The sequence below is a fragment of the Saccopteryx leptura genome, chromosome 1 (genome assembly GCF_036850995.1).
Source record: "Saccopteryx leptura isolate mSacLep1 chromosome 1, mSacLep1_pri_phased_curated, whole genome shotgun sequence".
NCBI classification, from domain to species: Eukaryota; Metazoa; Chordata; class Mammalia; order Chiroptera; family Emballonuridae; genus Saccopteryx; species Saccopteryx leptura.
In genome coordinates, this window is record NC_089503.1 from 316315263 (window position 1) to 316340165 (window position 24903).

The following is a 24903-nucleotide window of genomic DNA, read 5'->3' on the forward strand; positions in this document are numbered from 1 at the left end:
GAAAATTTTACTACTAACAGATACAAAAGTGGGCGGTAGGTATAAAAAGGCTGACTACCCCTGCTCTGGATTGACACCTGTTAGAAAACCTTGGCCAAGAAAAGGTACTAAAGGTGAGGGGCCCCCTGCTGAGGTAGCCGCCAGACTCCAAGGTGACCGTGGGCTGTCTCCACCCTGCTCTGAGCTCTGACCAAAGACAGCTGAGAGGAGCATGCGAGGGCCCCCTTTAGCTGTACCCAGGCATGCCAAAAGGATCTGTGAGTAATAAATTGCCTGTGTGACTTGCAACTAACTTGTGTGTCAGTTGTGTTTTTCCTCGGTGGCAGTTAGTGTTGGCCCTGATCAGTAGCATCCTCATAGCCGCCTCAAGAGTAGTCTCAAAGAGGCTGCCACCCTGCTGATAAGCAGGAGTGTCCTACTGCATGGGGAAGTCAAATCACGACACCTGATGGAGGTAGAGCTTGGGCTCTACTGTGACAGCTTCCAACGCCTACCGCAGCCCACACGTGACCAACGTGTGTTAACTCCAGCCTGGAGAACCGGCTTCCCGAGCTGAGGCCGGCCCGCGCATGCGTGGGACAGGGGGCGCTTCCGGCCGGCTTTTTTTTTTCCAAGCCGCTGGACGCATGCGTCCCGTGACGCCACTGCCCGCTGAAGGAGGGGCTACTGACCGAGGCTCGCCGCGCTTGCGCAGTGGCTGGGCGCGAGCGTTTCTTTCCTCCTTTTTCAATTGGTTTTGAGGGGTTGTAGATTCGAGGTACAAAATGGCGGCCTGGAGTGTGTTCGGTACTGTTGTCCCCGCGGTCTCCGGCTAAGCGGACGGTTGTCCCCCTCACTGCCGGTCACAGAGAGACCAGGCCCCCAGGGGACATAGTGTCTGAGACTCGGGGCTTGCCGATCGCCGAATCCTTAGGATCCCCGCGCACCGGAAGCGGTGAGGTGCGCTCATCCGGCGGCCAGCAGCCGTCGCGACCCGAGGGCCGGGGCTGCGATCTCGCACCTGCTTGCCGCCGCGCCCACAATCCAGCGAGTGCTGCGGCAGCGGCCGGTAGGTGAGAGGCGGCGGGCAGCGTGGAAGGGGAGGAGCGCGTCGGAGCTCAGTACCGGCACGGCCGCGTTGGGTGAGGGCCCGCGGAGGAGGAGCCCCATGGGACCTGGGCCTGGAGGGAGGAGTCGGCATGTGGAGCCCGGGCCTTGGGAGGAGGAGGAGCCCGATCGGCGTGCAGGACCTGGGCCTGGACAGGGACCCTGGAAAGGAGGGGCCTTATTGTAGGGGCCAGGCCTGGGGAGGGGGCTCGGGGCGGTGAGGGAAGTCCGGAAGGGCGGGGCAGGATGACAGCAGCCACGCAGTCGCGGGCTGTTTGTGAAGCCGGACTAGGGCCGACTTGCCTAAGGCTCGTCCCGGTGCTGGGCTTCCGGTGGAGGCCGGAGCGGGCAGGATGTGCCCTTGCCAGGTCTTCTGGTTTCCTTCCTACCGGTTCCTCTCGGTACTTCTTCCCCCTTCGCCGTCTCACCTGTCTTCTTCTCGCTTCTTTTACTACCTCGTTGGTTTGGCTTCGTTTTCTTACTGCGACGCGGGGTCACCCTATTGTCCTGATCCTTTAAAAATGAAGCAGGTTCGTTTTCCTCTAGCGGTTCGGTGTCCGGGGTTCGACCCTTGTTCTCTTTTTCCTTCGGGCACCGCACTTTCAAGTATGGTCAGATCTGTGTTCATCGTTGGGTAAACTGATGCGGGCGGCACAGTTCAACCCCTCGGGCCGGGCAGCACCAGATGGCAGAAACCGCATATCCTTCAGTTACCGAAAGTTTCCATTTCCTACCGCAACGCTTCCCAGGAATCAGTTCATACCTTGGTGCCTTTTCACCGCCGGAACGCTTTTTAAATTCCTTATAATAATAGTTGGCATGTAAGATTCTAGGTGCCAGGCCTTAATCTAAGACTTGACAAGGATTGCTCCCCCTCCCCATCGCGCACAAAAAGAAAAGTTATTGTCTGAAAGGTCATGCTTTGAAATGAAATATGGATTTGTGAAAATATATTTTTAAAGCTTGGCTCATCATGCAAAAGAATTCTCATTTTCCACAGTAGAACTTTTAAGTTTTGGAGGAAAAGTATTATGTGTAGTACATTAGAGCCTTTGTTTCTAACAGAACTTGTTTCTTTGGCAATATATAGTAAGCTCTTCCTCTGTTCCAGGGAGTATTCCAAACTAAGTTCTCCGCTTACCCCATTTAGCTAGTTCTGCAGATGAAGAAACTGAGGCACAAAAATTAAATAACTTGCCCAAAGTCTTCCTGCAAGAAAATGGGAAAACTGGGATGCCAGGATGTTACTATAGTACTTTTAAAATATATAGTGTCCCAGATTTCTGTCCTAGCAACAGCTAGGACACTTATCACAGGTGGGCAGGTTTGGGGTGTTTGGAGTACAACCAGCACACAGAACAAAGGTCCCTGCGCCTGTGGTTAGATACTGACTTGATGGCCATGGTAAGAGTATGGGTACAGCTACATAGTACAGATTGTTTTGCTATGCTAGTTATCTCTTCCATTGTGGATGTGAGTTAGAGGTTAAAGTTTGACTTTTATTACAGTTTTTGCACTTGCACTTAACCCCCCTCCCCATTTTCCATTTAATGTTTTTAATAGTTAACCCATTTATGCCTCGTGTTCCATTATTGGAACAGTAGGGACATGGGAGTTATTTATATCCTACTGCTCAAGGTCATCGCTGAGGTCTGATTTTTCACACATGTCTGCCTCCTGAGGGTACATGTTATCACGTGGTGCACAAAGTTAGTCACTGCTGCAGATACTGGCGTGCCAGGAGCTTGTCAAAAAGTGATGTGAATTTTCGGAAAATTTTGGAAGAACCATCCAAAGACAGGTAAATATAATTTTACTGCACTACATCTTATACTAGTAATTTTTTTTCTGTTACTTCTCTACTGGTTATGCTATTGTGCTTGTAAAATTAAAATACCGAAGCTTTTTCTGTTGTATCAGTTATGTGTTTGCTGTTTTGCATGTTCCATTTTCAGAGCACCAGGCAAGACCACTACCACTAAGACTAATCATATCTTTTTCCCTTTTTTCAGTTGAAATCGTTTTACAAGTCTCAAGATGCCTCGAACTGCAAGTTTACTTGAAATAACTGACCTGTTAGCCACAGATGACAGCATAGAAGCAAGCACTATAGTAATGTAGCCACCTAAAAACGCTGCAGTGCCTGTTTCTGATGAGGACTCAGGAGAAGACGACGGTGGAACAATACACAATCTGCCAGACTCTTTACTGCGCACACCTGCGTACCTTACTCAAGATGGTTGTGACGCCGAGTCTGACTCTGATGACCCCTCACATTCACCTGAAGATGACTCTCTTGACAATGAAGTTCTATCTACGTCTACTGCACAGCAACCTCCTCCGTCAAAGAGAAAGAAAGTGACAAAAGTTGTTTACAAATGGAAAAAAGCTGACCTAACTGCACAACCTGTAGCAGGTCGAGTTACAGAACCACCAAATGGTTTCTTCACTGAAATGAGAGCTCCTACAGAAATTCTTGAACTTTTTCTTGATGACGAGGTCGTTGAACTCATTGTTACCTACTCCGGTTTATACGCTGCAAGTAAGGGTGTGAATCTTGGCTTGACTAGCTCCAAATTCAGATGTTTTCTGGGAATCATTTTTCTTAGTGGTTACATCTCGGATCCTAGAAGGCGTATGTTCTAGGAACAAAGAAAGATGTGCATAATGTACTCATTAGTGCTGCTCATGAGACATGAGCGCTTTGAAACTATATTTCCTAATTTGCACATTGCTGACAATGCACATTTGGACCCAAGGGACAAGTTTTCCAAGCTGCGATCTCTTATAAACAAACTTAATGAGAGATGTATGAAATTTGTTCCAAATAAAACATATTTCAGCTTTAATCCCTTGTTTCTTATTTTGGTCGTCACGGGTGCAAACAGTTTATTAGAGGAAAGCCCATTCGGTTTAGCTATAAGTTTTGGTGTGCTGCAACGCATCATGGCTACAATAGCTGGTTTCAGCATATCAGGGTAAAAGCTCAAATACAATGCATGAAGAATGCGGTGTTGGAGCATCAGTTTATCGAGGCACTGACAGAGGTGTACCCTGGACAGTACCATTTTGTATTCAATAACTTTTTCACCAGTACTGCACTTCTTGATAAACTCAGTTCAATGGGACATCAGGCAGCAGATACAGTGAGAAAAGATTGCACTGACACAGCTCCATTGGACTCAGGTGTAGCTCTAAAGGAAACAGAAAGAGACATGTTCGATTAATCAATGGCCAAGGCAGTACGGTCTGCAGATGGAATGATCACCATGTTGTCAGTGTTGCCTCACTTTTTGATGGTCTCGATACCTCGTGTCTTGTCTGTCATTACCCTCAGAAACTGAAAAAGAAGAGCCAAGTTCAGCAGCCAAATACGATCAAAGTGTGAATAACCATTTCACAGGAAGCATAGACAGCTAATGAAAACATCAATAAGTATCAGGCATCAATCCGTGGAAATAAGTGGTATTCAAGCCCTCTCTTGTTCTGTCTCGAATTGGTCTTACAGAATGCTTCAGACATATGATGCATCTGCATCAGACATATGATGAGAAGCCAGTGGATTTTCTGGAGTTTCGTCGATGTGTGTTATGCCATTATCTGAAGACCCACGGTCACCCTCCAGGACCTGGCCAAAGAGGAAGACATTCTTAGAAGACTAATGTTGACTCACGTTACGATGGCATGAATCATGTGATAGTCAATCAAGCAGGAAAAGCAGACATGGTGTGCCAAATGTCATAAGAACACCACTTTTCGATGTGAAAAATGTGATATTGCCTTACACGTGAAGTGTTCCGTTGACTATCACACTGAATAGTAGTGGTTGCCACCTCCTGAGATAAAAGACATGGTTTCCTCCATTATGTACAGCGTAGCAGTGGTTTTGCCTAGTGTTCCATTTTTGGAATGCCACGTACGTAACTCAACAATGGAATATAATAAAAAATTTTTCTCTTCAAATTCTTGTTCCTTGAATTTTTCTAGGTAACGTGAATTCATGCACAAAATCAAAAATTTCAGCCTCCAGCATAAATGGGTTAATAGTTCGTTTTAATACTGACAATGACTGTTACAACTTCTCACCTCTTCTGCCCTCTGGTGGAAATGTTAGTTACTGAACCACAAAATGGCCAAAATGTATGCAGAGACCTGGCCCCTGGACAGTTCAAGTTCAGTAAGGCATTATGTACAAAAGTACATTGTTTTGTTTGGATTACAAAAATTAGTAGCAAAACCTGACCAAATGTTTGTGGGGAGACATTAAAAAAGGATTCAAAGATTACTAGGAGGTTATTCAAAGCAGAAAAGACCCTGTGTGATTAGAGGGTGTCAGATTTTAGAGGACTTTGGAATGTCAGCATATGAATATTTTATAGAGACTGAAAAGCAGCAGGTGATAAGTAAGTTTGTATCTTAATGACCATGAAGTACCAAGAACTTACTCTGGAGTTCTGGTGTTGAAGGCAAGCTAGAGTAGAGAAAGATGATCAGAAAGGGTGTAGCTGGCTTTGGGAGCTCTGGACTAATGGTCAAGTCCTGGGCAAGGCAGGCGGCAGAGGAGATAGAGGTCTTCTTGGCTCATTTAGCTGGTGAGTTATGCCACTCACAGTGGAACTCACCATTGATCATTTTTGTTTTTGGTAAAGGGTATGGTGTAGAATAAAAAAACAAACTGCCAGTTTCAAGGTACAGATATAATAATCACCCTCTTTGGATAGGTACTTGTGTCCCTGTAATACTTTCTGTCCCCCGCTCCTACCCTGCCATGTAACTTGATGGTGTTAGAGGAGTTGAGCTCATGGATTATTTTTGAAAGGGTTGTAAATTCTCTTAGAATGTTACATTTTGAGCTTTTAAATGATGTCCTATCTTAGCAATATATAATTTGGGATAATTAAATGTTCAGTCTTGGGAAATGTATATCAACTGCTTGTAGAAGGGGACTTGTGCTGTGAAGGTGTGACCAGTGTCTTACTAAAATTCCTACCTAAGAATGAACTTCTTCACTGGATCGTCTTGAAGAGAATTAAATATTAAAAACGTTTTTTTCTGTAGCAAGACTCTAAGTGTAATTTGCATAAAATAAGTTAGTTAACCACTCCTTGATTGTATAGACCAGTGGTAGTCAACCTGGTCCCTACAGCCCACTAGTGGGCGTTCCAGCTTTAATGGTGGGCGGTAGCGGAGCAACCAAAATATAAATAAAAAGATAGATTTAACTATAGTAAGTTGTTTTATAAAGATTTATTCTGCCAAACTTAGCAAAAATCCGACATAAAGTACTTGGTAAGTAATTATTATTATATGCTTTAACTTGCTGTAACTGCTTTATAAATTTTATAAAGTAGAGTTACTTCCCTACTTTATAAATCACCATTACTGTGGAACCCGTGGGGGGTTAGAAAATTTTACTACTAACAGAGATACAAAAGTGGGCGGTAGGTATAAAAAGGTTGACTACCCCTGGTATAGACAGTATAGTACTTAAGATTTCAGATTTTAGCCCTGGCCGGTTATCTCTGTTGGTTAGAGCTTCGTGTGGAAGCACAGAGGTTGCTGGTCTGATCCTGGTCAGGGCACATCCAGGAACATATTGATGTTTTTGTCTCTCCACCTTCCTCTTGCTAAAATCAATAAATAAAAATTTTAAAAAATTTTTTGGATTTTAAGAAATCAATTGAGGTTGCATATTTATTTTTTCCAAATAGAGTTGGTTTAGTGTTGTTCAGAGAGTGCCAGAATTCCTTAGAGACCTACCCTGCCTCCCTGCGTGCTCTTTGCAAAGTTCTCATTAAAACAGTTCCCACTGGTATCAGGAATGTTTTTATTTCATTTCATGCTAGAGTGGATTTTTAAAATTCTTTGTAAGAGTGATCTCTTGGTCTAGAAAAGCAAAATTTTTATTTCTTTTCTCTCTTAGGTTCAAAAAGATGGCCAAAAGAATTGCTGAGAAGGAGTTGACAGACAGGAATTGGGATCAAGAAGATGAAGCAGAAGAGGTAAAGTGAGAATGATCTCCTACCGCTTCCAAATGTAAACTTGGGGCTCCTCGTGAAGGCTGGTAAAGTGGAAGGGCTCTGCTAAGGCCATAGTGACTGGGAAACAGTGTGGTTTCTTAGGACCTGTGCTTAGTATAGGCCTTTATTAACATTTGGGAGAGCCTTTCCACCAGCGCCTGTTCCCTAAATACGCTGCTCCTTTGTAGGAGTGCCTTCCTCCTGAATTTCGTAGACTTGGAGCAGCCTAAACCCATGCATGGTTTTAGTCCAGACTGAAGGGTGAGGACATGATCAAGTCATGACTTGCACAGTGCCAGCACTCAGGCTTGGAAAGGGGTACACCACTGCTATCTCAGCCTGCCTTTTCCCGCGATGTTAGATTTCAGGAGATTGGGTAGCCTCGCTTAGTCTGATGTTTCCAGGAACCAGCTCTATTTCATGTTCTTAGAAATCTGAGATCCCCCTCCCCCTGTCCAACAATGGCATCGAGAGGAATAGACCATAGATTGATTGACCTAGGGCAGTGGTTCTAAAACTTTTTGAAGTTGGGGCACATTTAAAATCCTACAAATAGCCTGACTTGTGGTGGCGCAGTGGATAAAGCATCGACCTAGAAGCACTGAGGTTGCCTGTTTGAAACCCTAGGTTTGCCCGGTCAAGGCACATATGGGAGTTGATGCTTCCTGCTCCTCCCCCTTCTCTCTCTTTCTCTCTCTCTCTCTCTCTCTCTCTCTCTCTCTCTCCCTCTCCCTCTCTCCCCCCTCTCTAAAATAAATAAATAATTTTTTAAAATCCTACAAATAATTGTAGGCACACTATATACAAATTTCTGAGAAATATGTTATAATAATTAAGTCAAATATTAAAAAAATCTAAGTGTGCTTTTATGGTAATTAAGCAAAATTAAATTTATTCTGACAAAAAACATTTTTATGTTACACTTTTTGAGTTATGCTTTTTAGAATTTATAAAAAAGAGGGGTTTAAAAATGACATAAAAGTTATCTTTTTATATATATATAGATACATTCTTAGTAAGATTTAGTAAATTCAGCAGGTCCCGGCGCCAATGTGTTAAGTTTTTCATTCTTGTGTTTATGAGAAACATGAGCCTGATGTGTCCTAGCGATTTCTTCAATGTTTGGGCATATATTTGAAAGGCAAACTCTCATTTCCTCGTCAATACATTGAAGAATTTCTCTCTTTTTACTCTTAATTGTGTTGAGTGCAGAAAACCCCCACCATACATATCATCTTAACTTTACACCAAAGGATAGAAGAAAGTTGCCTCCAGTCTTTCTGGGGAACATGGGGGGGGCTAGTGTAAACAATCCAGCACCACAGCTTAACAGCCTTTTGCAACCTAATCAGGCAAGTGAGGTGGGGAGTTGGGCAGACTGTCAGCTTACAGCCAATTCCCCACACCTCTGTCCCCCCAAAATCTAAACTTCAAAAACCCTGTTGGTTTTTTGGTCCTCAACAGGCACCTATTTCTCTGGAATTACCATAGGGCGCACCTGGGAATCTTCTAGGGTGCACCAGTGCACCCTGGCGCACACGTTGAGAACCACTGACCTAGTGTCTTTCCTAACAAAATAAGAATGGTCTTTCACGAGGGAATGTTTTAATTCTCCTCTTACAAAGAGTAGAACGCAGCTGCATTCCTGGTGCCACAGCACCCGTTTGGCACTCCCAGCTGGTTCACAGCTAGCCTTTCAAGTGAATAGAATAATGTCAGGTAAAAAAATAATAAACCATGAATCTGCTCTTCTTTCTGAGTCTATTTGCTGGTACTAATGTTTTTTCCTTTACTAATAAGTGGACTAATGTGGTTAGGGAAGTCAGAATCACAAGTATGTTAATATTTAAACAGGGTTTTTAATATTTCTAACGGATGCAGTGCTCTTTACCAAGACTTCAAGAAATAAATTTTTCTCAGGTCTTACATGCAGCTACATTCTGGGCCTTGTAAGATTTAGACTACATATAAACATTTGCTTTGACATTAAAACATTTTAGGAATGAAAGAACTCCCATTTGGATAGATTGTAATGAATGAGTGTAGAAGGACATTACATTTAATTTGGGAAAATGTAACTAAATGATCCCTTCTGTGGCTATAGAGATCTCTTTAACATTTTTCTGAAACAACTATAGAACTTTTACAAAAAATATTTTATGCCAGTCATATAGGGTAAAAGGACGGAGCCAAATCCAGAGGTCCTCAGCACACTCGTAGTCGTGACACGGTGCTGGAGCGCACTCAGGGAAGTCCCCAGGGTCACGTAGGCCCAGCTCCTCAGCAGCCTCTTGGATAATGGGCAGATGAGTAGAGCTCTTTTTAAAAATAATGTGTATGTGTTTCATAAATACAAATTTTATTTTTGAAAACAGTAGTAGTAAGATACTAGATTTGAGCATCTGGGTTTCAGAACTGGCTTCACTCCTAACTCTTAATGATCTTTAGGGCACCTTCCAGCCCAAGCTTGATTAGTACCTTTGACTCTATTTGAAATATCTGAAGACTGTTGAGTAGTTTTGTATCCAAGTGTTGATGGGCTTAATCTTGTCAAACTTGTGCACATGCTCTTCTCTCTGTGGTTCAAGTCTTGGATTTGTAGGTTTTAGAAGACATAATTTGCCTAACTAGCATTGGAATTCACACAAGATAGATAATGGACATAAATTTTATTTTACTGGGCCCTCTATAATTTGTATTACAAGTATTATTAACAGTACTTTAAAGCTAACAGATGTTAGTTAGATACGTTTGCCTGGTCTGGCTTTTTCATTCAGCATTTTATCTCCTTTTTGGCCTTATCTTACCGCTGTTTACTTTGTATACTCCTGCAGGTGGGAACATTCTCAGTGGCCAGTGAGGAAGTCTTGAAGAATAGAGCCATAAAGAAAGCAAAGCGTAGAAATGTTGGATGTGAAGTGAGTGTTTCCTACAGCTTTCTGCCTCGGGGGGCAGTCAGATAGATATATGCTCGTTAAAGTGCTGACTCCTGTGAGGGCCTGGGTGTAGAGCACAGCAAACATGGTAAATGGGAGCTCTGCGCCTTACAGGAAGCTTGCCCAGCTGCAGAAATAAGATACAGACAAACCAGAGTTGAGTGACAGTGAGGGGAAATTAAGGAATGTGTGTCGGGTAGGAGGGGGAGGAAAGACATGAGACAGTTTTGGTCTCCTCTGCTTCCTGGCATCCAGGTGTGGGTCGGAAAGTCCTTTATACTGGAAGCATTTCACCTGTCGATAATATTGGATATACATCATTCCTGTGTTCAAAAAGATGAAGGACGAGTTGTCTGTAACTCATGACTTTAAGTCATGTGGTCAGGATTCAGCAGTCACTCCACACTACAGACCCATGAGTGTGGTCTCGGTGGCCTGGCATCTCCGGTTGGGCAGGAGATGCTGGTCCGAACACTCCAGTGGCAGCTGTGGAACAAACCCACACACCTGCACCTTCTGCACAATTTTTTTTTAATTCCAAGTTCTTTTCTTGTCTAATCTCATTCTTTTTTTTTTTTTTTTTTTTGTATTTTTCTGAAGTTGGAAACGGGAAGGCAGACAGACTCCTGCATGCGCCTAACCGGGATCCACCCGGCATGCCCACCAGGGGGTAATGCTCTGCCCATCTGGGCATTGCCCTGTAGCATCTAGAGCCATTCTAGCGCCTGAGGCAGAGGCCATGGAGCCATCCTCAGCGCCCAGGCCAACTTTGCTCCAATGGAGCCTTGGCTGTGGGAGGGGAAGAAAGAGACAGAGAGGAAGGAGAGGGGGAGGGATGGAGAAGCAGATGGGCGCCTCTCCTTTGTGCCCTGGCCGGGAATCAAACCCGGTACTCCTGCACGCCAGGCCGACACTACCACTGAGCCAACCAGCCAGGGCCTCTAATCTCATTCTTAAGACGTGTTTAGTTGGATCACCCCCAAGGTATAACCAGGGGTCCTCAAACTATGGCCTGCGGGCCGCCTGCAGCCCCCTGAGGCCATTTGTCCGGCCCCCGCCGCACTTCCGGAAGGGGCACAGGGGCACCGGGGCACCTCTTTCATTGGTGGTCAGTGAGAGGAGGATGCGCAAAGCGCAGCATCGCTCACGTACAGTACTACTTCTGGTGACGCGGGATGCACGTGTCATGGCTCCGGAAGCACATCATATCACTTGTTATGGCTAGCAGTGACAAATATTGAACCGGACATTGACCATCTCATTAGCCAAAAGCAGTCCCATAGTTCCCATTGAAATATTGGTCAGTTTGTTAGTTTAAATTTACTTGTTCTTTATTTTAAATACTGTATTTGTTCTTGTTTTTTTTTTTTTACTTTAAAATAAGATGTGCAGTGTGCATAGGGATTTGTTCATAGTTTTTTTTATAGTCCAGCCCTCCAACGGTCTGAAGGACAGTGAACTGGCCCCCTATGTAAAAAGTTTGGGGACCCCTGGTATAAACACTACCTTGAATGCAAAGATCTTCCATGAATTGTCCTGACATTAGCAAAGCACTAAACTAAGGCACCTTTCTCCAAAAGTTCTCGGACAGAGAGCAGCAGTGGCAGGCTTTCGTAAGGAATGCCACTTATTTCCAGAGCACCTTGTATTAGAGAGAAGGCTGAGCGCCTGCGGGCAGCCCTGCGGGAGAAAACAGCGTGGAGTTTTCCCAGCTCTGGAACATCTAGATTTGAGACTGAAATCAACTTCCAAAGCTTCTATAGGCTGACAGCTACAGACTTCCATAGGAAATGATAGATTAAGTGGGTGAAATACTTTCAGTTAACTTTATTTGATGTTTCTAGAACTTCCTTAGGCAAATTGTCTTTGAACAATACATGAAAAATATTTCATTTGGGGTTTGTGTTGAGAATGTGTTTTTCGTTTTAATTATGGGTGGTGGATACATCAATTATTGTATTAGGTGGTTTTTATTCCCTTTTATACCTTAAGTATATTTTAATAAATTTGACTGTAAATTAGGATTGTCCTCAGCTCTCTCAGGAAGGTGGCCTTGGTTTGCAGTGCTGTGGTTGTGAGTAATATCTCTCCTGTCCCAGCCTGCGAGCGGGCAGCGTAGGGATTCCAGGTGCTGTCAGCCAAGACGATGTTGCTGCTGACTGGCCATCTAATGTATACCTTTCCTTCGCCTTTCAGTCTGACAGTGGAGGGGCCTTTAAAGGTTTTAAAGGTCTGGTGGCACCATCTGGAGGAGCAGGGTTTTCTGGATTTGGTACCTGTGTTGGAGGGAAGCCTTTGGAAGGCTTGTCTAATGGAAGCAGCGTGACCAGTGCCACTCCCTTTTCCAGTGCGAGGGCCGCAGCTGAGACCAAGGTGGCCTTCGGTGAGTAGGTCCCTCCCTCCACTGAAATCTGCCCAAAGATGTTTTTCTTGTACTTACGTTGGGTTCTGGGTCAGCTCTATGATCAGTAGACCTTGATAAAGTTCCTTTAACCATTGAGCCTCCAAATCTTCAACTGTGAAATGAGAATGACCCTGAGAATTGACCTGTGGGTCAAAGGATGAGAGGAAGCTCTCAGTGGACCCCTGTGAAGGCCTGCCTTTCCTACCCCTCCTTCGATAATTGTGTACCAGACTTTGTGCATGACACACTTTTAGAAACTCTGGGATCCTCCAGCTGGTTTATGTTGCCCAAGATGTGCTGACTGCCTGGACTTGTTTTGAAGGAATTAGGACCCTAGGGATTAGCAGCAGAGAATGGGATCATGGGTTAACATCTTGGTTCTTGGAAATGATCCTGACTGGCTGGATTGTGCTTAGCTTGTTATTCTAAAAGTGTATACTGTTTCATTTTCATGAGGCAGAATGCTTAGTGTAATTAAAATAAGCACTTCTGTTTAAGATTTTAACTGCATTAATATAGTATGCTCATTCATACAACCTTATAGATTAAGTTTTATACTAGCAATATTTTGTCAGTTCTGGGTGAAATAGGCATCTTTTTGAAGGAAAAGATTATTTTAAAATAACCAATGCAAGCATATAATACTGATCTTATATTAAGTTTGATTTGATTTTTTTTGTGATAACTAGATCCTAAATATTAGATGTGTGCATACTTCTTGAACTGTCATAAAAATGGGGGCAGTAAAAGCAAATAAGAAGAGTGATATAAAAATCTAGATGATTAAGACAAATTAATTTCTAAGTAAATCTTAAAACTTGAATTTCCTATAGGATCTGTTGCTGCAAATGGCCCCACCTCCTTGGTTGATACTAAGATTTTAAATCCCAAAACCAATGGTGACGGTCTGCAGCCCTTCTCCTCCTCTGGCGGTCCAAGCCCGGCACCCCGTGGGAGCGCCTACCACAGGCAGCTGGCCGCCCTCAACTGCTGTGTGCGGGACTGGATTGCGCAGCACGTGGACGCCAATCCGCTGTGCGACCTCACGCCTGTCTTCAGGGACTATGAGAACTACCTGGCGGGCATTGAGCAGCAGCTCGGTGATGGTGGCAGCAGTGACCCAGAGAGGGAATCCAGCAAAATGTCCCTCGACACACAGTCTTCTGCCCTGTTTGGTTCGACAAAGTTACAGCAGGAGTCCCCATTTTTGTTTCATGGAGACAAAACCGAAGGTACCTCCGAAAAGAAGACCGAATCTGTGCCTGAAAAAAAAGCGGACCCATTGCTAGGAGCAACAAGTGCCTCCTTTAACTTCGGCAAGAAAGTTGATGGTTCTGTTTTGGCCTCGCTGAGCTCTGGCCCCCTGGCTGGGTTTTCATTTCCTCCTGGAAACTCCAATGTATTTGGCAAAGATCCTGCCCAAAGTAAAGCAGCATCTTCCCCGTTCTCCGGGAAAACACTGGAGAGCCCGGCAGGTGGCGTCGCTGATGGCAAAGGTAAATGCGTGCTTGCCGGGCAGTTTCTATCCATGGAGAAGCGCTGCCTCCAGCGAGTGGCCCTGTGCAGAGGGCCCAGCCGCTGTGAGTTTCAGCTTCCCTACTCTGTAGGGTTACCATAAGGATTAAGAATATAAAAATAAGTTAGTATGAAATTATTTAGTGCAGTGACTTTGAAAAGTATTGAACATTTGGCTTTGCATATAAAAAAGAATTAAATTAATTAACATATTTTGAAAGTTATGTTATTTGAAAGTTTTATCATGAATATCCACTAAATTGTTTGTATTTAGGAAATTTGGTTATAAATAGTCACATAGCAAAGCAGTACTAGAAACTTTAAAAGGTAGACTTTTTATAGCCATGGGGAACAAATTAACAGTGTTTCCCCAAGACATGTGTGGATTGCATCACCTTTCCAGAACTTTCTGCTGTTTGTAGAGTTAGTGCCCAAGCCAGGCACAGAGTCTGAGTCTTAGTCCCAGCCCCTCCACTCTCTGAAAAGTGGACACTTCTCATCTCTCTCCGTCACATGCTGAACAGATAGTGACTATGAAGATATTTGTAAGCAGTTCAAGTCCCTCTGGGCCGTGTTAACACCCTGATCCCTGAGGGAGGCAACGCAGTGCCAGTGTGCCTGAGTATTCTGTTCTACCAGGAGGAGCCACACCACCGGTCCCTGTCCTTCCACCAAGTGTATCCTCAGGCCAGGGCCCTCCAGGGAGCAGCCCAGACTGCAGATCCAAATAGGGTGAATGGAGAGTCTGCCCCGGCACTGGGCAGCTTATAGCGGGATGTGGAATTTGAGTTGAGCCTCCATCTCTGTGAGAAGCCTTTTAGTACAGCCTGGACTGCTCATCTTGTGCTTGTCACATTTTATGCATCGGGAAGACTTGCAGAGCTTGTTTAAATCTCAAATGCCCATCCTCAAGAACCTAACTGGGGAGTCCCAAGATCTTTTCTAACAATAAAGCTCCTGAGGATATTCTGTGGCATACCAGTTTCAGAACCATGGCCTTACAGAGCAGAGCGCCTTAAAATTGAAATCTTGTGACCTGAGTTGTTGGAACACCAGAATTGTTTCTCTTAAGAGTTGCTTTTTGATTTAGGGGATTTTATTGAATGGCCTTTCTCTTTAAGCAATGGGTATTGTGTCTAATGCTGTGTCTTAGCTCTCCCCCGTGGTTGGGGCACTGGAATGAAGGGAAGTACTATTCTGGCTCGGTGGGGGTGGGGTGGCGGTACCAGTACCAGTACCAGAATTCGAGAGGCCGGTGATTCAGATATAGCTAAAGTTTCTTAGACTCTGACAACTTGCCCTATAAAATATTCTGTTTAGTCCCTGTCTGATTGATGTTGACTGTTCTTGGCATGATGCGGGTGTGGTCACAGGAACCTTTGGGGATTAGGTGTTAGAAGCCTTTCTGAGATTTTAATTGTCCAGTAGTCTTTTGAGCACACATAAGTGATTGTTACCAGTCCATGTCCCCAAAGCTTCGAATGTCCGAGTATGGAATAAGGAAAGGTTGATTGGGAAGATGCCAACTGAGAAGATGGGAGACCCAGTCCTCAAATCTATCTTAAGAAATTCCAAAGTTCAGGCTTCTTTTATGTGAAGAGGGTAGAGAAAATGGGAGGGGCAGGAGGTGACCGACTCCAGACGGTGGTCACCAGCAGGGGTCTGAAGAAGATTGTTTTTAGTCTGTTGACCATAGTTGATGTGGGTCTGGTCATGAGGTTTCTGCAGATCTTTGACACACAATACATACTTCCCTTATCTCCTGGGAGAGGCACTTTCTGGTAAGGGGTGTGTTAGTGTAGAAGAACTCAAGCCACAAGCCGAATTCCTCTAGTGATCAGCATGTCCATCTGCAAGACTAAGCAGAAGCTGTTAGCCAGAAGCCACAGGAAGGAGCAGGCGTAGACTGGGTGGGAGTCAGGCCTGCGCAGCACTCTTGTCTGTTCCATGCTGACTGTGTTTTCTGTAGAAGCTCACATAGACACCGAGTCATGGCAGGGAGGTTCTCATTCCAGGGCTTTTTACAGCTGAACATTTGTTTTAGGAGAGAGGTATATGTTCCCATTGAAAATTGTTCTCATTTCTCACAAAGTAATTAAAATCCAGTGGGTGCACCCTCTCCCTCTACACACACAAACACAATTTAGTATTAGCTTACATGGAATTTTTAGGTTGAAGTGGGGGATAGATAACAAACATCCCTTATCATGCTCTTGATTTAAATTTGAATCTTACTGAGTGTAAAGCCAGTAGCCACGGCCACCATCACAGCCGCCTGGCCCATGCAGACGGTAATGAAACAACGGAGCCAAGAACTAACTGGTGGGCCATTAGCTTTAATCCTAGCTTGCAACCGTTGGGCAAGAAATATACACAGTGGGAAAACACTTCCCTTTCCATTCAGGGCTCCCAAAGCCACTGACTCATCTGAGTTTCCTAGAATCAAAGGTTTGTACCTCACCAGCCTCATTCAGCTCTGTTCCTCATCTCTTCTCTCTGCACAAACTCTGCACAAACTGGCTTTTCCTTCAGCACTCCTCCATCTTGGCTGCTTCTCCTCTCCTCCATGTGGCCTTTCTCTGCTCTCCTTCAGCATGGGCTCCTCTGCCCCATTTTATAGTGTAGAAATGAAAACCTTTAATCCAATATACAAACAAGGAAGTCTCTGATACAAAGTCACTTATCTGAGGCATAAATGGGATTCCTCAAGAGAGTGCACCACCCCACATCATGCAACAGTCAAGGGTGTGAGGAAAAGCTTAGCTTTGAAAAGATCTTAGTATTAAAAGGGCGGGAAAGTGTTAAAACTAAGCCTTAGGCTATAATGACTTTGCCTGCTTTCAGCATGTCCCCCACACCCAATGCAAACTATAATCGAGCGAACATATATATCATATTTACAAACTTATTTGACCAACACTGAGTCAGTGTTATTTTTATAAAAGGTGGAGATGAAGAGGAAAATGACGAGCCGCCCAAAGTGGTCATCACTGAGGTGAAAGAAGAAGATGCCTTTTATTCCAAAAAGTGAGTAACAGTAGAAGATTCGTGTGGTGATGTGTTAGAGACGCAGACAGAGGCCTCTGACCGGAAGTGAGGTGACGCCCCACAGAATTCACTGAGCCTCCCGACCGGGCTCAGGGTGTGCCTACTCTCGAACTGTAACAGGGAGGAATTCTTGGCCTGTTTATTTAGAAACAAACAGATGCTAGAAATTTCCTGCTGGGTGTAGCCTTCTCTTTTCTGCTGATCCCGCTCCTTCCTGCTATTAAAGTGCATTAGAGCGGGGCTTTCCTCTGGCCTTGGTGCCCCATCGCACCTCCTCCCTCCCTTTCCTTTTTTCCTCCCTCTTTCCCTCTGTCCCCCAACCCCCCCCCACCCCCGTAAGGGAGTCACTAGTCACTGACTTCGGGTTCAGTTTCCATCTGTAGATTGTATCATGTTCACCACCCCAAGTCAGATCCCCTTCTGTTACCATGTATTTGACCTATTTTTGTTTTTTGTTTTCTTTTTTTAGTTATTTACTTTTTTAAGTGAGAGGAGGGGGAGATAGACTGACCCCTGCATGCACCCCACTGGGATCCACCTGGCAATGCTGGGGCCAATGCTTGAATCAACCAAGCTGTCCTCAGTGGCTGGGACAAACATTCAAACCAATTCAGCCACTGGCTGCGAGAGGAGGAGAGATAGAGGAGGGGGAGAGGAAGGGGGAGAGAAGCAGATGGTCACTTCTCATGTGTGCCCTGACTGGGAATCGAACCTGGGGCATCCACACGCCAGGCTGATGCTCTGACTACTGCACCACTAGCAGTTAAGCTATAGTGTTAATTACTTTTGAGAACTTTTAAAAAGACGCCAATAGCCTGACCTGTGGTGGCGCAGTGGATAGAGCATTGACCTGGAATGCTGAGGTCACTGGTTCAAAACCCTGGGCTTGCCCAGACAAGGCACATAGGACAAGCCACCAGTGAACAGCTAGAGCAAAGCAACTGTACTACTCACAAAAATTAGGGGATATTTCAAAATGAATATGAAGCGATAAAATAGCTCCTAATTTTTGTAAGCAGTGTACTTGTTACCCCCTTCCTCTCTGTAAATTCAGTAAGTAAAATATTTTTTTAAAAAGAGGCTAACAATTCCTTTTGTCTGTTTTTAAAGTTTAATTACACAGGTGACATAAGAGGTGGCCCTGACTTACTATTTTTTCCTGATCAGAATAAACAGGAGCAGGCGGTGGCTGTGGTTAGTTATTCCTCTCCTAAGGAGTGTGTGACATGGGGCTGGGAGACCTGACTGCGTTGTTGTTACTTAGGGAGCTCGGAAGTTGCTGGAATCCTGAAGAGAATTCAGAAATAAGAAACAGGAAAGAAGGGAGGGCTGGCGGGCAAAGTGTTTGTCATGTGTTTGTTCTTGTCCTTCAAGACCAGGCCAGGGAGGGATGGGGTGTTTGCTGGGATTTTGACTGACTTGAGAAAAGGTAGTTACAGAAAGTGTGATTCAAAGTTACACAGAGCCCGTCTAATAACTTGATAAAAAAGGGGAGGGTTCCAGAATATCTGACCCGATTTCCCAACTCAGGTTTATGCCTGGACCCAGGGTTGGTGATCGACCCGAAGCTTCCTCTGCTCTCAATTAGCAGAGGTGTTCCACGTAAGTGGGAGGTGGTGGTTAGGAAGCTGACTCGATTTGTCAGTGTGTGCCTGACTGTACTTTTTTTCTCCATAGGTGTAAACTGTTTTACAAAAAAGACAGTGAATTTAAAGAGAAGGGTGTAGGTACGCTGCATTTAAAGCCAACAGCAAATCAGAAGACACAACTTTTAGTGCGAGCAGACACTAATTTAGGTGGGTACCTCTTCCCGGTGGCTCAGCTGTCGTAATCATTACAGAGTGCACAAGCCCTTCGCCTTGTTGTCTTTCGTCTTTGAGATTTTTTTTTAATTTTTTTATTTACAAAGACAGAGAAAGAGTCAGAGTGAGGGACAGATAGGGACAGACAGACAGGAACAGAGAGAGATGAGAAGCATCAATCATCAGTTTTTTTCATTGCGACAGCTTAGTTGTTCATTGATTGCTTTCTCATATGTGCCTTGACCGTGGGCCTTCAGCAGACCGAGGAACCTCCCCCCCCCTTTTTTTTTCCAGAGACAGAGAGTCAGAGAGAGGGATAGACAGGGACAGACAGACAGGAACGGAGAGATGAGAAGCATCAATCATTAGTTTTTCGTTGCGCGTTGCAACACCTTAGTTGTTCATTGATTGCTTTCTCATATGTGCCTTGACCATGGGCCTTCAGCAGACCGAGTAACCCCTTGCTTGAGCCAGCGACCTTGGGTCCAAGCTGGTGAGCTTTTTGCTCAAGCCAGATGAGCCCGTGCTCAAGCTGGCGACCTCGGAGTCTCGAACCTGGGTCCTTCCGCATCCCAGTCCGACACTATCCACTGTGCCACCGCCTGGTCAGGCCCGAGGAACCCCTTGCTTGAGCCAGCGACCTTGGGTCCAAGCTGGTGAGCTTTTTGCTCAAGCCAGATGAGCCTGCGCTCAAGCTGGTGACCTTGGGGTCTCAAACCTGGGTCCTTCCGCATCCCAGTCCGACTCACAGCCTGGTCAGGCTAGTCTTTGAGATTTTTAAAGTATATTGATGTCATTTTGGAACAGATCGTTCATGTTCATCCTATAATCTTCAATTATTTCTCCATTTATTTCCATATTGGGGCAATAGTATATAAGAAGATGTAGACTGTTAAACGCTATGGCCAACAAGTAACCAAAATGGTTTTCATGTTGCTTTGTGTTAGAAATGTGATGGAAAGGCTAAGATAAAGTGGGTCGCTTAAGAGGAAGCACACAAGGGAAATTAACCATGTAAGGCAGTGGTTCTCAACCTTTCTAATGTCGTGACCCCGCAATAGAGTTCCTCATGTTGCGGTGACCCCAAACCAAAAAATAATTTTGGTGGCTACTTCATAACTATAATTTTGCTACAGTTATGATTCGGAATGTAAATACCTGATATGCATTATGTATTTTCCGATGGCTTTAGGCGACCCCGCCGGGTCGTGACCCACAGGTTGAGAACCGCTGATGTTAGGGAATCTTTTTTTTTTTTTTTTTTGTATCTTTCTGAAGTTGGAAACAGGGAGGCAGTCAGACAGACTCCCGCATGCGCCTGACCAGGATCCACCCGGCATGCCCACCAGGGGGCGATACTCTGCCCATCTGGGGCGTTGCTCTGTTGCCACCAGAGCCATTCTAGTGCCTGAGGCAGAGGCCATGGAGCCATCCTCAGCGCCCCAGCCAACTTTGCTCCAACGGAGCCTCGGCTGCGGGAGGGGAAGAGAGAGACAGAGAGGAAGGAGAGGGGGAGGGGTGGAGGGGTGGAGAAGCAGATGGGCGCTTCTCCTGTGTGCCCTGGCCGGGAATCAAACCCGGGACTCCTGCATGCCAGGCCGATGTTCTACCACTGAGCAAACTGGCCAGGGCCTAAGGGAATCCTTTTTATAAAGCGAATAATCAGTAACACATCTCTCAGCACCCCCCAACAGTCCACAGAATGGAGGGGCGTTTCTGGAGGAGTGATCAGGCCAGAGAGGATGTGGGTGCCAGGTTGGCTGCAGAACAAAGCTTCCCAAGGCCTTCTTCTTTCCTGTAAGCATAACTCATGTGCTGATGCCACTGCCATGCTCACCCTGAGCTGAGCCGGCCCCCAGGACGCATTTTCTTGCTGATCTCTCTGACTGATGGATGTAGGGAAGCCTCCGGGCTCTGCCACTGTGTGCACCCTTCAGTGCAAGGGTGGATGGGGTGGCAGACAGCTGTGAGCTGAGTGCCATGTGGGTGCTGTGTGGTCCGAGGCCAGGGCAGGTGGCATGCAGGGTGGCTCCAACACGGTCCCATTGGGTCCCAGCCCTGCCTGTGGCCTCAGTCCTCTCAGGACACTGCTGGCCTCTGTCAGCCACGCCTGTGTTTCTGATGCTCCTGCCTGTCCCAGTTTCCGATCCACGGTGTTTAAGTAGCTCCAGTGCATGCTCTTGAGTGTTGGAAAGCTGTGGTTTCATGGAGCTAGAGTTTGTATGGTTTTATTTATTTCTTTAAATGCAGGCAACATACTGCTGAATGTCCTGATCCCTCCCAACATGCCGTGTACACGAACTGGAAAGAACAATGTGCTGGTCGTCTGTGTGCCCAACCCGCCCGTGGATGAGAAGAACGCCACTGCACCCGTCCCCATGCTGATTCGGGTGAAGACGGGCGAGGACGCAGATGAGCTGCACAAGATTCTCCTGGAGAAAAGGGACGCCTGAGCCTGAGCCTGAGCATGGACCGAGAGTGGCTGCTGGGCTGCTCCCGCCGCCCGGCCTGGTCAGCGTCTCCTCCTGGTCTGACCTAAGGACTTTTAGAGAACTTAAAACTTTTGTGAGGAAGATTAATGTGGCCAATAAAACCTTTAATGTTAAGTGTCAAAAAACTGTACTCTCCCTTCCTAAGAATTGTCTAATGTGTAAAATACATTTGAAAGAAATTTCAGGAAATATTTTTAATGCTCATTTATTAAACTAACCGCAAGTGATTTCTTAATGGACTGAAATCAGGGTATCGACTATATCTCCCAAAGGCTTTTCCGACCATGGGTTTGGGCACAGGTGACTAGAAGCTCACTCACGGCCTCCCCCCGCCTGGGGGGGGGCTTGGCTGGTCTGTGAGGGCGGTGTCCCTCCCCAGTGACTGTATCGCCATCAGCGCGAGCCATCCACAGGCGTGGGCCACCCTCCACCCTGGAGGCTACCGTGGAAGATTAGGACTGCTTTTTCCTTTTACAGGGACACGAGCAGCTTGTTTGGTTTTGTAGTTTTATTCATGGGGTGCTGTTAAGTCTGTGACCCATCGTGACAAATGGGATAGAGGGGGACTGCCAGGAATGAGGTTTAAAAGCACAAATTTGGTAACTTCAGCTTGTAAACCATGGACAGTAAACCCTGTAAAAAAGAAAAATGATACTTCAAAAGGATGTGAACTTGCTTCGTTATCTGTTCCACGGTGAGCCCTCCGGACCTGAAGTGTACCTCCTGCTGATGTCACAGGAGCTTGTGTTCCACGCGGGAATTACCAGGAGCACACAGTGAGGCAGTGGGAGAGGAAGCCGCATGTGGTGTTGCCTTCACCTGGCACACAGCATGTCCTACACTTGGCGTCTTGAGTTGCCATTCCCTTCTCTAAAGTGTCAGTTTCTTCAGGATGTCCACTGAGAAGGGAGCATGGTTGGCCCAAGTGTGCCATGTCTTCTCCACAGCTGCCAGGCACTTGACACTAGTGTGCTCTGAAGATGGGGCCAAGTGGATGCAGTTTTCACGTTGCCACGTCCATTTCCTTGAACCATTTGATGCTGGCGCCAGATGGTCCTGCCCAAGGCTCAGGTTCAGTGCTGAGGGCTCACACTTGTCTGTTCAGATCTTCAGAACATGTCTTCTGACTTAGAAAAGAGGAGTCAAAATAGTTGTGGATAGTATTGTTGCTTTTGCAGGGGGAAACAATTTTTAGATGTAAAGGGTGTGGGGAAACTTATGCTCAAGTATGTTAACTCTTAAATACTCAAGGTAACATAGCTGGGCCCGGCATTTACCGAGATTCTTGTACTGCTCTGTTTTTAGCTGCAGTGGGAGGGTTTGGGCCAGGGTGTCTTTGAATGAATACATGCAGAGAAAGGTGTGCTTGTACTGTGTTGGGGTGTTGTCACACCCAGTTGATCATGAGACCTAGGGAGAAGGAGCAGTGGTTTTTGCATTTACTCTTTAGAGTTGAGATTATTCGTGTACTTTTGTTACTGATGATTTAGTATAAACAAGTGGTCCATGCTGTTACAGTAATCCCAGCCTTGCCACGTGCACCTTGTATTTGTCCAGCTGTTAGAACAAGGAGGACATCCCAGCGAAAGAGCAGCTCTCAGCAGGCGTCTATAGGAATGCTGGTGTTACTGGTGCATTGTTCAGTCAGCCTTTGCACAGACGGTGGGATATCCAACTAGGGGCACGGGAAGGTCAGACTGGGCCACCTTCAACCCTACAGAAGTAGTTTTTGTCTTTGTAAATTAGTGGATGGATACTTGTGGCTTTCTTTCCTAACATTCCCAGCAAGTCATTGCTGCTAAGACTCACTGTTAAAGTGAAAATTGCAGGGAAAAATGTGATGTGTATACCATAACTCAAAATGTGATATTTTCTTAAAATTCCTATGCTTTAGGAACTTGTTGGCCTCCACTTTAATTATGTGCTAATACAAAAGAACCTGGCAATATGTGAATTTTACCGAAAACCCATCCTTGTGTGTTGCTTGGAGAAGGGGCCCCTTTGCCTGGAGGGCTTACCTTCCCCAGTGTATTTGATACCTATACTCTACCCCATGGGGTTAGATTTATTTTTAACCAAATGTTAGAAATAAGTCTTTAGTACATTTAACTGTGAGCTGAAATTTTCATTTTTGGTTTACAAACCTAGAAATATGCACATGACCTAATGTGAGGTGTGCGTCTTTCGTTCTAAGGTGTTGTTGCATCTTGACAAATATTGAGCATCCTGGTGGCCTTTTTTCAAACCGGCGTGTGTCCATCTCATCCCTTTGAGCATCCCAGTAGGCAGGCACAACACCTGACTGTTGTGCTGTCGTCTTCCTTGTTAGAGTTCCAGACTGAACACGTGTGTCCAGCTTTTAAAGGAAGTTTAGATTGTACTGTTTCCCATGGAAGGATAAGTCTTGACTGTTTAGGGACAGATTTTCTGTGAAAGGATGATTGTTTTACAGCTTCAATTCTAAATCCTATTTTTGATATGCTGCATGCCAAAACTACCTACCTAATATCGCACCTTACTGTTAGTTCAGACCAGTTCTCAGAGAAACCTTTCTGCTTTCTTTTGAAAGCGAAAGTATTTGTTTTTGGGCGTTTGACAAAGTTATCTTCCAGGACAGTCCAAGGGCAAGTGCCATGCACTTAAAGGTGTTGTGACCTGAATGGCTCACTCCTGAATCCCTACTATCCATTCTCATTCTGAGAGTGAGACTTTGAAGTAGAAATTGGATTGTCCTACAGTACCAGCAGGTGACAGAGGTGCCGGCAAACTCACCTTCCAGTCCTGCACTGTGAGCACAAGGCCACTTGTGTGAATTTGGCCGGGGGGCCTTCGTGGGAAGCACTAGGACTCTCCCGTTTGCAGACACAATTGTAAAGGAGATGGAAAACCTCCTAGCAATCAAATGGATCAACTGTTTGCTTTCTGTTTGAAATAGGAAATTGTTTAAATACTTGAATTATCAGACCATGTAATCTCAGTTTGTATTTGTTTTTGAATGATCCCATTGAGGAAGTGTAACAATCCGTGAAATGTGAATAAATGGGAAGTAAACAAAATCACAGTGTTTGACACCTTTATGTTCCTCAGTGATGCACCTGGCGTTAATACAAGCCCCACAGGCAGGCGAGGGGGCTGCCTGCAGAGGTGGTGCTGGACGCTCTGCTTGGAGGGGAGGAAGGGCCGTTTACCCATGTGCAGTAAACCAGGCCCCTTGCAGATCAAGATCTTGTTCAACTCGTGTTGCAAGTAAGAATGGGAATAATAGCACCTTCACTGTCTGCTGTTGGTAGCACTGTTTAAGACATTTGTGTGTAGGACCTGGTTTAGTCCTCATAGCAGTCCTTCCTCTGTGCTGGGTTTTCCAAAGAAATGACTTTGGGCAGGTTATGTTTCTTACAGAGAGGCCAATCGAGTTGAGATCTGTGTCCAGATCCATCTCAGTCAGAAATCTGAGCCCTCTTAGGGACATTTTAGAAATAAGAGGATCAAAATGATAAAAAAAATGTTTTGAATTTATTTAACTTAAAATTTTCAGTGATTTAGAAAATCATTATTAAGGCATTAACAGAACTATATTTAGTATGTGGAGTCAGCCTCATT

General features: G+C 45.3%; 1 protein-coding gene across 11 annotated transcripts; it reads left to right on the forward strand.

The window, feature by feature from the left end:
• The first annotated feature begins 665 nt into the window (after positions 1-665).
• NUP50 (nucleoporin 50) lies at positions 666-24359 on the forward strand. 11 transcript variants are annotated; one of them, XM_066358644.1, is made up of 9 exons: positions 666-1048; positions 3099-5002; positions 7010-7088; positions 9941-10024; positions 12239-12425; positions 13280-13942; positions 16907-16988; positions 18687-18805; positions 21062-24359. In XM_066358644.1, the coding sequence occupies exons 3-9, from the start codon at positions 7020-7022 to the stop codon at positions 21262-21264; spliced, it is 1407 nt and encodes a 468-aa protein (XP_066214741.1). In that variant the 5' UTR covers positions 666-1048; positions 3099-5002; positions 7010-7019; the 3' UTR covers positions 21265-24359. The 11 variants fall into 11 exon arrangements, with proteins under 11 accessions (XP_066214741.1, XP_066214739.1, XP_066214744.1 ...); XM_066358643.1 differs by lacking the exon at positions 666-1048 and adding an exon at positions 2731-2887; XM_066358642.1 differs by lacking the exon at positions 3099-5002.
• The last annotated feature ends 544 nt before the right edge of the window (positions 24360-24903 follow it).